This window comes from Papio anubis, chromosome 3, assembly GCF_008728515.1.
Source record: "Papio anubis isolate 15944 chromosome 3, Panubis1.0, whole genome shotgun sequence".
Classification (NCBI taxonomy): Eukaryota; Metazoa; Chordata; class Mammalia; order Primates; family Cercopithecidae; genus Papio; species Papio anubis.
Window position 1 is genome coordinate 67,191,491 of NC_044978.1, and position 12,983 is coordinate 67,204,473.

The window sequence follows — 12,983 nt, forward strand, 5'->3', positions numbered from 1 at the left end:
TATGAAGATGAGGAAAATCAAGAAATATAGAAAAATGTAGAAAAGAACACTGGAAGTCAGAAGACTTTTAACTTTTAAAAGTTAGCTTTGTGATCCTGGCAAGTTTCTTTGCTTTTATTCATTTTTTAAAATAAAAAGGTCATTTCAGATAATCTTTAATGTCCTTTCAAATTGAATAGTCTATGATTCTATAATTCTAGAATATAAAAAATTGTTTAATGAAGTTGTACTAGGTGAGGTTTAGCAAGTTTGTTATGAATATCAATTTATTAAAAAACTGAACTTCTTTCCATCAAACGTCCATGGAAAATGCTATATAAATTAGTGGGAACCTGCAGTTTTGATGTTCTTCTGTCCAGAATATGGCCATATTAGACAAAAAAGTTACTAAGTCTCATTTTAATATAATGAGAAAAAGATGAACATATATGATAGAAAATAAACATTGCTACCAATAGTCTAATCCCTTACCCTAGGCAATTAGGTTTTTACCTTTACATCAACTCCAGGAATGTAAAATACTGTTGTTTCTAAGTCACTAGGCTTTGTCTGTAGAGATGATGGCACTTTCTTGCCGGTCATTAAATGGGTGGTAGAAGCATAATTAGTTTGAAACTTCTTCTTTTTTGAAGGTGAATCTTGATCTAAGCTCCTGGAACTTCGATCATAACTCCTGTGAACAGAAAAACGTTATTCTAAAAAATGACACATTTATCTCTTTTTTTGTTTAAAAGCTAACTTTTATTTTTACAGTAAATAGAATATAATCCTTTATTTAGGAAGTTGAAAAAAACTAAAGTTCATCAGTATCTCTAGTGAGACTGGTTAATGCCTTGCATGAATGATGTAAATGTTGTATATTCCATAACTATACAGGGCAGTTACCTTTATTCTTTCCTAAGGTCGTGACTTTCATTTGAACATACTAGGTTGAACCAAATGAAACTGCCCTTTATAAAGGTAAAAATACAGCTAAATATTAGCAGTTTATTCTGGGTTATGGTTCAATAAAAAATAAACTAATAGTCATTCTTTTTATCATCACTACTACATTTGTAAGAGATTTTAACTGTTTATAGTACCTTTTTATTTTCTCTTATTTTATAAAAGCCTCAATTAAATATTTTATTATGGAAATTTTTGAACATATAAAAAGTAATCAGAATAGTATCATTAATGATCCTCCATGTTCCCACTACCCAGTTTCAATAATGGTCAGCATTCTTTTTATCTACATGTCCACCCATCCACTCAATTATAACTATTTTTTTTTACAGTTCATTTTTAGATTAGAAAAGAAAAAATTTAAAGAAAAAATATGTTAATCCTGTTTATATCATCATTTAGTTAGTGATGTAAACAAATAATAAAGCTGCAGTTATATCCTGAACACAATTTCAGTCTACTGAGGTCTGTGTAACTGTCTCCCAGTCTTTCTTATTTCTTTATGAACTCATCAAAACTCTCAATAACCAAGATACTTCTGAGCACTGTGTTGTTCTTTAAAACTGAAATATGTATAATACAGGGACAGACACTGAGAAATTCATGTATGTTAAAAGAATTCCAAAGATATAACTATTTTAATGAAAAAATTTGCCAGACTCTAAATCAGACATCCATTTCTAGTTGCCAGAAAATATTATGCACTTGTTTATAAGAAATTGTATAAGAAATAACCACTTGACCATTATAACTATAATTACATTTACACTTCAAATCTGCACTTTGGGATGGAGAAGTTTGTTATAATTCAGTGATATATGAATAGTATTTCTAATAAAGTTACATGTATCTTTTTTAATCAATTTCTTACCTTCTCAAACTTATATCATCATGTTCTTGTAGAAGGGTGGTTGGGTGGAGTACACATTTCCCACTATCAATTTCAACCCGTATATCAAGTTCAAAGTCAATATTTCTCTCTGTAGCTGTGCCACTAAGACTTCTATTGACTGGTGTTGTTGGCCAGCGTTCTGTAAATAGCTGATGAACAGCAGCAAAGCCTGTTGCTTTTTTACGAGATGTGTGTCTACAGAAAGAACAACTGATCATTACATTGTAGTAAAATAAGAGTCTTTTTAACGAACTATTAAACATGTTATGTGAGCAATAGTCTGTAAATAAATTTTACTATTTTATAAATTAACTTGAGTGAGTTTAATGGAGCCATTTTACTCAGCTGTTATGTACTGAATAACTATTATATGCCAGGCTATGTGCTAGGTGATGAGGACACAGACATAATCACCACTTTTAAGGAGTCTGAATATCAGTATATAAACTATACTGTGTATGTTGGAAAATATTTCATTTTCTCAAATTATAACATTTAAATGTTACTTTCCAGATTTTATTAAAGACAGAACAAGGAAAGAAAAGTAATGCCATATGCTCTTTAACAAATGGTGCTGGAAAAACTGGATATCTACATCAAAAAAATGAAATTGAACCCTTACGTTATACCATACAAAAATATCAACTCAAAATGGATTAAAGACTTAACATAACACCTGAAACTGTTAAACTCTTAGAAGAAAATATAGGGAAAAGGCTTCATAACACTGGTCTTGGCAATGATTTCCTGACACCAAAAGCACAGACAACAAAAGTAAAAACAGACAAATGGGACAACATCAAACTAAAAGAGCTTCTGAAAAGCAATGGAAACAATCAGTAGGTGAAAAGCATGGAATGGGGGAAAATATTTGCAACCATATATCTGACAAGGGGGTAATTCCCAAAGTATGTAAGAAAATCCTAGCATTCAGAAAGCAAAAACATCCAATTTTAAAAGCTGGCTAAGAACTTAAGTAGACATTTCTGCAAAGAATCAGCCAACGGGTATATGAAAAGATGCTTAATATTACTGTCATCAAGGAAATGCAAATCAAAACCACAATGAGATTATGACTTCATACCTGTTAAGATGACTATTATTTAAATAAAAACAAAAAATAAGTGTTGGCAAGGACATGGAGAAAACAATCCTTGGACATTTTGGTAGGAATGCAAAATAGTGCAGCTGCTAGGGAAAATAGTATGGAGATTACTCAACAGATTACAGTAGAACTACAACATGATCCAGAGATCCCACTTCTGGGTATTTATCCAAAAGAATTGAAATCGGGATCTCAAAGAGATACTAGCACTCCCATGTTCACTGCAGCATTTTTCACAATAGCCAAGATGTAGAAACAACCTAAAATGTCCATTGACAGACAAATGAATTTAAAAATGTGATGCATACATACAATGGAATATTATCAGCCTTAAAAAAAAAGAAGGAAATGCTGCACTATGTGACAACATGTATGAACTTGAGGACATTATGCTACATGAAATAAGCCAGATACAGAAGGACAAATACTGCAGGAGTCCACTTATATGAGGTATCTAAAACTGCCCAACTCATAGAAGTAGAGAATAGAATGGTGGTTGTCAGGGGTTGGGGGTCGCAGGGAGGTTGGCAGTTGCTAATCAATCGTGTATAAAGTTTCAGTTATGCAAGATTAATAAGTTCTAGAGATTGTGCCTAAAGATAACGATATTGTATTGCACACTTAAAAAGGTGTTAAGAGGGTAGATCTCATGCTAAGTGATCTTACCAAAATAAAATAAAATATTTAAAGAACTTATCCAATTGTATATCTGAAAAATATGGTTACACTAATATAAATTATATCTCAATAAAACTGACAAAATAGTTTTCAAAAAGGCAATGTAAAACATAAAAAGTAAGGAGATATAGATCATCTGTTCAGGAAGGCAAATGTCCGATTACTGTTAAGACAAAACAAAAAAAAAGGGAAGAATTTATCCACACAACTATAAAGTAATATTTCCTATGACAAAATTTATATTGTTTTAAGAAATACCAAAATACCTAGAAAAATTGTTAGAAAAGACTCAAACCTGGACCACCATGAAATTAAATATAATGACAAGATTCTAAAAATTTCCTGGAAGAAAACAGATCTAAAATATCAAAAAAATCTTAGGTCACATTGACAGAATTGAAAAAGATAACCAGCATATGCTGAATATGGATGCTGGAAGATAACAGCAGTTTTTCTTACTTAGGAGAAGAAATAAATATTAGACTAGAATTCTTTTCCCAAAGCAATGATAAACACAAAAGCAGTAAAGCTATTTTAGACATGAAGAAAATGAAGATCTGCAATAATAACTTTTCATAGAAAGTTATTTGAGAATGTACTCCAGAAAAATGAAGGAATAAAACCAAATATGCTGATGTATGGGATTTAAGAGTCAGTGGCTTCAGTCTAGGAAAGGGAGGAAAGAATCCCTAAAGCTCAAAATACAGAAGACTGAAGATAGAGACAGTTTCTTATAGATCAACTTTCGGTTATACTCTTGTGCTAAGGCAATTTCTCATTATATATTACCATTATTAGAAACTCTTACTATTACTGTCACAACCTCACTTGAGGGTGGTTTAAATAGATCAGTTCCAAAGATCCTTGCAGCTCCTCTTGAGGGCATATTCAGAACAAAGTTTCACATATGTCATTTATGTCATTAACACCATTTCATCTTATTTCTTTCTTCTAAGAATTTGCTTAAGTCTTTCATCTATTGCTAACCACTTCCCTTTACTACTTTTCTTAACTAGCCTTCACTATTACGTATGTCCTTGCTGCAATCTGTTACTTTAATGCCACAGGAATACAGCCCTCTCCTTTAATTTACTCATAACCACATCTTTATTTCCATTTTATTTTAGATGATTAAACTTAGATGACTTGAAAAACACTTAAATTTAAAAAATAATGCTATATGGAGCTACATCACAATAAACCATGTGATAAATTTTATTAAAATAAATTTTTTTTAATAAGTCTCACTCAAGTGTGGCACATTAAAAATTATTTTTTGTAAAAGTTGAGTTATATGTAACATTTTGTGGTCATTTCTAGATTCTGAAATACTACATTAGGATCTGAAAACAAGGTTACTCACGAGGGTTTCCTGTAAATATAAAACCTTTCCCTCTCATGGTCTTCATCTTTTTCATCCTTCTCGGAATCTTCACTGGTAGAAGACAAACTGTCATCCCGTCGGCCCTCTTCAGTTTGGAAAGGAATGCCTGGTGAAAAGCCTCCTGGAGTTTTGGGAGAACTGAACACGGAACATGATCCTTCACTATTTGATGAGTAATGGGATGGACCTTCAATGGTTACTGACAAAAGGTCCAGTTCTGTCTCCTCTGGAAACTGATTGTAAAAACAAAAAACATGAATCAGATTCATACTTCAATTAAAAAAAGAAAAAATATATAAATTTAAACATTTAAAAATCATCTCAGAGTTGAATTTCTTCACTCTGAAATGAAAGAAAGGTCAGATTCATGAACATATGAAATAGTACACCAAGGAAGGAAGCAAAAGGGCCAACCACAGAAAGTTACACTACTAACATACTAAAAATCAGAATGAGATTTTACTTTATATAAACATATATTACTGTATCAATAAGTAAACATTGTAATTCTTTACAGCAGAAGTTAAACGTGGAAGCAAAAGAAACATGATTAACTGTAAATCAGAATGGCAAGAGCAATTAGTGATAGAAGAGCATGCAGTGTCAGTACAAAGTTTATTATTTTCTCATCATGCTAGTAGATGCTTTTTGTGGATACATCTTTTAAAAATGAGCCCCACATGAGTTAAAGAAAAATGTGCAAATAGCTGAGTAATAAAACATCTATCAGTCAAACTGAAGAATGCTGTATTTTAAGGTAAACACAGTTGGCTCTCTGTAAACACCTACAGATTCAATCCAGTGTAGATGGAAAATATTGGAGGAAAAATAAAAATAATAGTACAATATAAAATAATACACAAAATATTTAACAACTATTTATAATAGCATTTAATGTGTACTACGCATTATAAGTAATCTAGAGATGATTTAGTGTTTATGGGAGGATGTACGTAGGTTATGTGCAAATACTGCACCATTTTATAAAAGGGACTCGAGTATTTGTGGATATTGGTATGCATGGGGGTCCTAGAACCAATCCCCCACAGATATTGAGAGATGACTATAGTTTGTATAAACACCATGTCACTAACTCAGGATTTCACCAGGAGACCATTTAAATAGGTCAAACAAAACAAAACAAAAACAAAACACCCCCATGACCTAATTTTGATGCCTAACTTCACAGAGTCACAGAGTTACTTGAGCAATAATAAGCCTTTATAAAGTTTAATGTGCAAACTAATTTATGTGCAATTTATTATTAAAACTACTGGATGCTGCTATTCGATACACAGTTAAGTCCTACATTGACAATTTCAAATCCACGTGTTCTTCATTTTATATAGTATACATGTTATTGAGTTAACAAATCAGATTGTTAGAATAGCCAATTTTTAAAACTTTGGTAAGAGACAGTAAATAAATATTTCTTTGTTTCATATTTATTTTATAGTTAACCATTCCTTAATTATCTATTCTCTAATTTATGATTAGAAAAATCTAATATTTAATCTCATAGCTATTAATTTATGATTTTTTATATACTTTTTTTACAAGCAGTACATGGCTAATTAAAAATGGGACTTGAATTGAATCATTTCAAATATTAATCCCTTTGAGAATCACCTGGTTAGCAGAATCCATTCTATTCATGTAAATTATTTCTTTCCAAGTTTTCTTCATAAAAAAAGAACATATTTGTCAAGCTCACTCTATTACAATTAAACAGTTCTTAAAAAAATCCAGTTTGACTAAATTCAGTATAACTATGAGATACATGTTGAGACTCAAGCTTGAAGAGAGTGACAAAAGGGAAACAAAATATATTTGGGTAAGTGCTAATTTTTAAATGTACCTTGACAAAAAAGATCTAGATATTCATTCTTCTACATTGTTTTGAACAAAAGAATAATTTAAAAAATGGATAGTTTTATAAATGGTCTTTTACACCAGTGACTCAAAAGAATGCTCAATTATTAATGTTTGTTATGAATTAAATTTAATTCTTGTTTGAACTAATTAACTGATCTTTGTTTATGAAAAAATTCATTTTGTAGTTGAATATGAGGAAAAACTGCTTCACTTAGGGATTAGGAAATAACAGATTGTAGTTTTTTATTTATGATTCGGTTGATTTGATTAGCTGATTTAGTCTTTTAGTTTTTAATAGTATTAAACTACACAGAAGTAAAAACTAAGACAAATGCATGCAAGAGGTTATGAGATGTACATGATGAAAAAAAATTCAAACAGTCTTAAACCATTATGTAAAATATTTCTGAGGTCTAAGTTTAGTTTGAAATGAGAGGAAGATATTTTGAAAGCAGATTTTCAGTGTGGTTGATTAGTTTTAAAGCAAAATTTATATTGTTCTTAGTAAGTACCTGAAAATACCCTTCCCCAGGACAGCTGGATTGTGGTGTACTTCCCCATACTGTATTTTTGGACTTAATTAAAATAATAAGAAAAGTAAAAAAAACAAAAACAAAAAAACTCATGAAAAATAATGACTTAAAAGTAAATATACAAAAAACAAAATAAACATTTTAATATAATGTTTAATATGCTATGAAATTAGAATACAACTTTGAAGCTGATCTTCCCTCTAATTTCTGCTATCTATCTATAAATAAAATACATAAATGAGTATCAATATTCCACATTTACATTTGTGTAAGATGTAGTTTAATATGGATTCTCACTGGAAAGAAAATTTATTCAACAAAAACCTTTCTACTTAAGAGAAAGCAGTTGTGGAGCCTTTATTGTAAAACGTAAACTACTAACACCTGCTTCATGGCTTTCAGATAATGTTATGAGGGCAGTGCCCACTACTTGGTAATACGCAGACAGTTCAATCATCACAATCCATACTTTGATTGTAGTCAGAAATCAGTATTTTGAAATAGTGTAATACCATAATTTTATAATTTGTAAAAACTACTTAGCAATGTGCATTTCTAACAAATTATATATCTCTTACTGTATCCTGGATATTAAAAGTTACTCTAGGTCCAGGAGATGCTGCATCCACACGGATTTCTGGGAGCTCTTCAGTTTCTCCTACTCGAGAACTGCAAGTAAATACAAAGTTATAAAACACTAATATTCTCATTAAAAAAATATTCCTGGACTTTATAAAGGTCTGATTAATGGCAATAACATTTTATTTGTAAGTATTTACCTAATCAAAGGATTGGACTTTCTCTTAACCTTTAGCATCCCATAAAAAAAGACTCAATGTTTTGGTTAATTCAAGATTTTTCTAAAACTAAATCATATAAAAAGAATTTATACTTCTTACTTTTTATAGTGCTGATTTACTATTAAAACTGTATTTCACTTCAATAAAATGTAAAATTTCCATTTTTTCATATGCTAAATGTCTGCGTGACTATACTTTTTCTAAACTGACAAATTTAGAGCAGTAGCTACTAGTATGCACTTTTTAATTTCTTTGGATAATCTATAAGTTTACACAGAAAACTTGTCTATCCTTCTAAACTACAGTTTTATGTAAATAAAAAAGAAACTTGTCTAAATAGCGTATTTCATTACTAAAAAGCATACCCCACATTGTGGTTATAAATGTGATGAGAGATTCCTTAAATAAAATTCTGAGTTTGATAGTATCCACTATTATTGCATTTTACTAATAAAATTAATTTTTATTATCTTAATTTTATAATTAGAACATAAAAAAGTAGCTGACCTTGGTAACAGAGTCAACAATTTTATTGCTTGTTTCAATGGCTGAAATATATATTACCTTGCCCTTTCCATTCGCTTAAGAGGTGGTCTTCCAGAAGCAGAAATGGTTTTTGATCGGCTATAACTTGGTTTGTAACTCAAACCCCACTTATCCTTTAGGGAAGCAGCCTAACGAAATGGGAGAGAAAAGTGACTATAGGTGATTATTTATTGTTGTAATATTTGACTTCAAATAAAAGAAAATATTCTACTCTTAAATAAGTTAGCTTGTTTTCCCCAGGGGACTTTAATGTCACTTAATGTAAGTCAAAATAGAGGAGGAATCAGCTATTCTTTGGTTCTAACACCAATTAGGAGGCGCAGTGAAAACATGAGCCACCAGCTGACCTGAGAGAAAAGAAGAAAAGACAAAGTTTGGGGGCAGGGACGAGGGTACAGAAACATGGTGAGAAGAAAGGAAATGATTTTAAAAGTAAGAATGGAGAAAGAGGGGCGGAGCAAGATGGCCGAATAGGAACAGCTCCAGTCTCCAACTCCCAGCGCCAGCGACACAGAAGACCGGTGATTTCTGCATTTTCAACTGAGGTACTGGGTTCATCTCACTGGGGAGTGCCGGACGATCGGTGCTGGTCAGCTGCTGCAGCCCGACCAGCGAGTGCTGAAGCAGGGCGAGGCATCGCCTCACCTGGGAAGCGCAAGGGGGAAGGGAATCCCTTTTCCTAGCCAGGGGAACTGAGACACACAACACCTGGAAAATCGGGTAACTCCCACCCCAATATTGCGCTTTAAGCAAACAGGCACACCAGGAGATCATATCCCACACCTGGCCGGGAGGGTCCCACGCCCACGGAGCCTCCCTCATTGCTAGCACAGCAGTCTGTGATCTACCAGCAAGGCAGCAGCCAGGCTGGGGGAGGGGCGCCCGCCATTGCTGAGGCTTAAGTAGGTAAACAAAGCTGCTGGGAAGCTCCAACTGGGTGGAGCTCACAGCAGCTCAAGGAAACCTGCCTGTCTCTGTAGACTCCACCTCTGGGGACAGGGCACAGCTATACAACAACAACAACAACAACAACAAAGCAGCAGAAGCCTCTGCAGACGCAAACGACTCTGTCTGACAGCTTTGAAGAGAGCAGTGGATCTCCCAACACGGAGGCTGAGATCTGAGAACGGACAGACTGCCTGCTCAAGTGGGTCCCTGACCCCTGAGTAGCCTAACTGGGAGACATCCCCCACTAGGGGCAGTCTGACACCCCACACCTCACAGGGTGGAGTATACCCCTGAGAGGAAGCTTCCAAAGCAAGAATCAGACAGGTACACTCGCTGTTCAGAAATATTCTATCTTCTGCAGCCTCTGCTGCTGATACCCAGGCAAACAGGGTCTGGAGTGGACCTCAAGCAATCTCCAACAGACCTACAGCTGAGGGTCCTGACTGTTAGAAGGAAAACTATCAAACAGGAAGGACACCTACACCAAAACCCCATCAGTACATCACCATCATCAAAGACCAGAGGCAGATAAAACCACAAAGATGGGGAAAAAGCAGGGCAGAAAAGCTGGAAATTCAAAAAATAAGAGCACATCTCCCCCGGCAAAGGAGCGCAGCTCATCGCCAGCAACGGATCAAAGCTGGACGGAAAATGACTTCGACGAGATGAGAGAAGAAGGCTTCAGTCCATCAAATTTCTCAGAGCTAAAGGAGGAATTACGTACCCAGCGCAAAGAAACTAAAAATCTTGAAAAAAAAGTGGAAGAATTGACGGCTAGACTAATTAATGCAGAGAAGGTCATAAACGAAATGAAAGAGATGAAAACCATGACACGAGAAATACGTGACAAATGCACAAGCTTCAGTAACCGACTCGATCAACTGGAAGAAAGAGTATCAGCGATTGAGGATCAAATGAATGAAATGAAGCGAGAAGAGAAACCAAAAGAAAAAAGAAGAAAAAGAAATGAACAAAGCCTGCAAGAAGTATGGGATTATGTAAAAAGACCAAATCTACGTCTGATTGGGGTGCCTGAAAGTGAGGGGGAAAATGGAGCCAAGTTGGAAAACACTCTTCAGGACATCATCCAGGAGAACTTCCCCAACCTAGTAGGGCAGGCCAACATTCAAATCCAGGAAATACAGAGAACGCCACAAAGATACTCCTCGAGAAGAGCAACTCCAAGACACATAATTGCCAGATTCACCAAAGTTGAAATGAGGAAAAAATCTTAAGGGCAGCCAGAGAGAAAGGTCGGGTTACCCACAAAGGGAAGCCCATCAGACTCACAGCAGATCTCTCGGCAGAAACTCTCCAAGCCAGAAGAGAGTGGGGGCCAATATTCAACATTCTTAAAGAAAAGAATTTTCAACCCAGAATTTCATATCCAGCCAAACTAAGTTTCATAAGTGAAGGAGAAATAAAATCCTTTACAGATAAGCAAATGCTTAGAGATTTTGTCACCACTAGGCCTGCCTTACAAGAGACCCTGAAGGAAGCACTCAACATGGAAAGGAACAACCGGTACCAGCCATTGCAAAAACATGCCAAAATGTAAAGACCATCGAGGCTAGGAAGAAACTGCATCAACTAACAAGCAAAATAACCAGTTAATATCATAATGGCAGGATCAAGTTCACACATAACAATCTTAACCTTAAATGTAAATGGACTAAATGCTCCAATTAAAAGACACAGATTGGCAAACTGGATAAAGAGTCAAGACCCATCAGTCTGCTGTATTCAGGAGACCCATCTCACACGCAGAGACATACATAGGCTCAAAATAAAGGGATGGAGGAAGATTTACCAAGCAAATGGAGAACAAAAAAAAGCAGGGGTTGCAATACTAGTCTCTGATAAAACAGACTTTAAACCAACAAAGATCAAAAGAGACAAAGAAGGCCATTACATAATGGTAAAAGGATCAATTCAACAGGAAGAGCTAACTATCCTAAATATATATGCACCCAATACAGGAGCACCCAGATTCATAAAGCAAGTCCTTAGAGACTTACAAAGAGACTTAGACTCCCATACAATAATAATGGGAGACTTCAACACTCCACTGTCAACATTAGACAGATCAACAAGACAGAAAGTTAACAAGGATATCCAGGAATTGAACTCATCTCTGCAGCAAGCAGACCTAATAGACATCTATAGAACTCTCCACCCCAAATCAACAGAATATACATTCTTCTCAGCACCACATCGCACTTATTCCAAAATTGACCACATAATTGGAAGTAAAGCACTCCTCAGCAAATGTACAAGAACAGAAATTATAACAAACTGTCTCTCAGACCACAGTGCAAACAAACTAGAACTCGGGACTAAGAAACTCACTCAAAACTGCTCAACTACATGGAAACTGAACAACCTGCTCCTGAATGACTACTGGGTACATAACGAAATGAAGGCAGAAATAAAGATGTTCTTTGAAACCAATGAGAACAAAGATACAACATACCAGAATCTCTGGGACACATTTAAAGCAGTGTGCAGAGGGAAATTTATAGCACTAAATGCCCACAAGAGAAAGCAGGAAAGATCAAAAATTGACACTCTAACATCGCAATTAAAAGAACTAGAGAAGCAAGAGCAAACACATTCCAAAGCTAGCAGAAGGCAAGAAATAACTAAGATCAGAGCAGAACTGAAGGAGATAGAGACACAAAAAACCCTCCAAAAAATCAATGAATCCAGGAGTTGGTTTTTTGAAAAGATCAGCAAAATTGACAGACCACTAGCAAGACTAATAAAGAAGAAAAGAGAGAAGAATCAAATCGACGCAATTAAAAATGATAAAGGGGATATCACCACCGACCCCACAGAAATACAAACTACCATCAGAGAATACTATAAATACCTCTATGCAAATAAACTAGAAAATCTAGAAGAAATGGATAATTTTCTGGACACTTACACTCTTCCAAGACTAAACCAGGAATAAGTTGAATCCCTGAATAGACCAATAGCAGGCTCTGAAATTGAGGCAATAATTAATAGCCTACCAATGAAAAAAAGTCCAGGACCAGATGGATTCACAGCTGAATTCTACCAGAGGTACAAGGAGGAGCTGGTACCATTCCTTCTGAAACTATTCCAATCAATAGAAAAAGAAGGAATCCTCCCTAACTCATTTTATGAGGCCAACATCATCCTGATACCAAAGCCTGGCAGAGACACAACAAAAAACAGAGAATTTTAGACCAATATCCCTGATGAACATCGATGCAAAAATCCTCAATAAAATACTGGCAAACCGGATTCA

General features: G+C 34.5%; 1 protein-coding gene across 14 annotated transcripts in view; it reads right to left on the reverse strand.

Moving 5' to 3' along the window:
- KIAA1109 (KIAA1109 ortholog) overlaps positions 1 to 12,983 on the reverse strand; it is a 215,935-nt gene that overhangs the window by 28,361 nt on the left and 174,591 nt on the right. For 12 of the 14 annotated variants that reach the window (XM_021938761.2, XM_021938762.2, XM_021938766.2 and 9 more), the window contains 6 exons: positions 8,777 to 8,886; positions 7,991 to 8,081; positions 7,392 to 7,454; positions 4,984 to 5,237; positions 1,817 to 2,032; positions 493 to 673 (listed from right to left, as the gene is read on the reverse strand). In XM_021938761.2, coding sequence (XP_021794453.1) covers positions 493 to 673; positions 1,817 to 2,032; positions 4,984 to 5,237; positions 7,392 to 7,454; positions 7,991 to 8,081; positions 8,777 to 8,886 — 915 coding nt within the window. The remainder of the gene's footprint in view (positions 1 to 492; positions 674 to 1,816; positions 2,033 to 4,983; positions 5,238 to 7,391; positions 7,455 to 7,990; positions 8,082 to 8,776; positions 8,887 to 12,983) is intronic. The other 2 variants (XM_021938768.2, XM_021938763.2) reach the window with 1 other exon arrangement.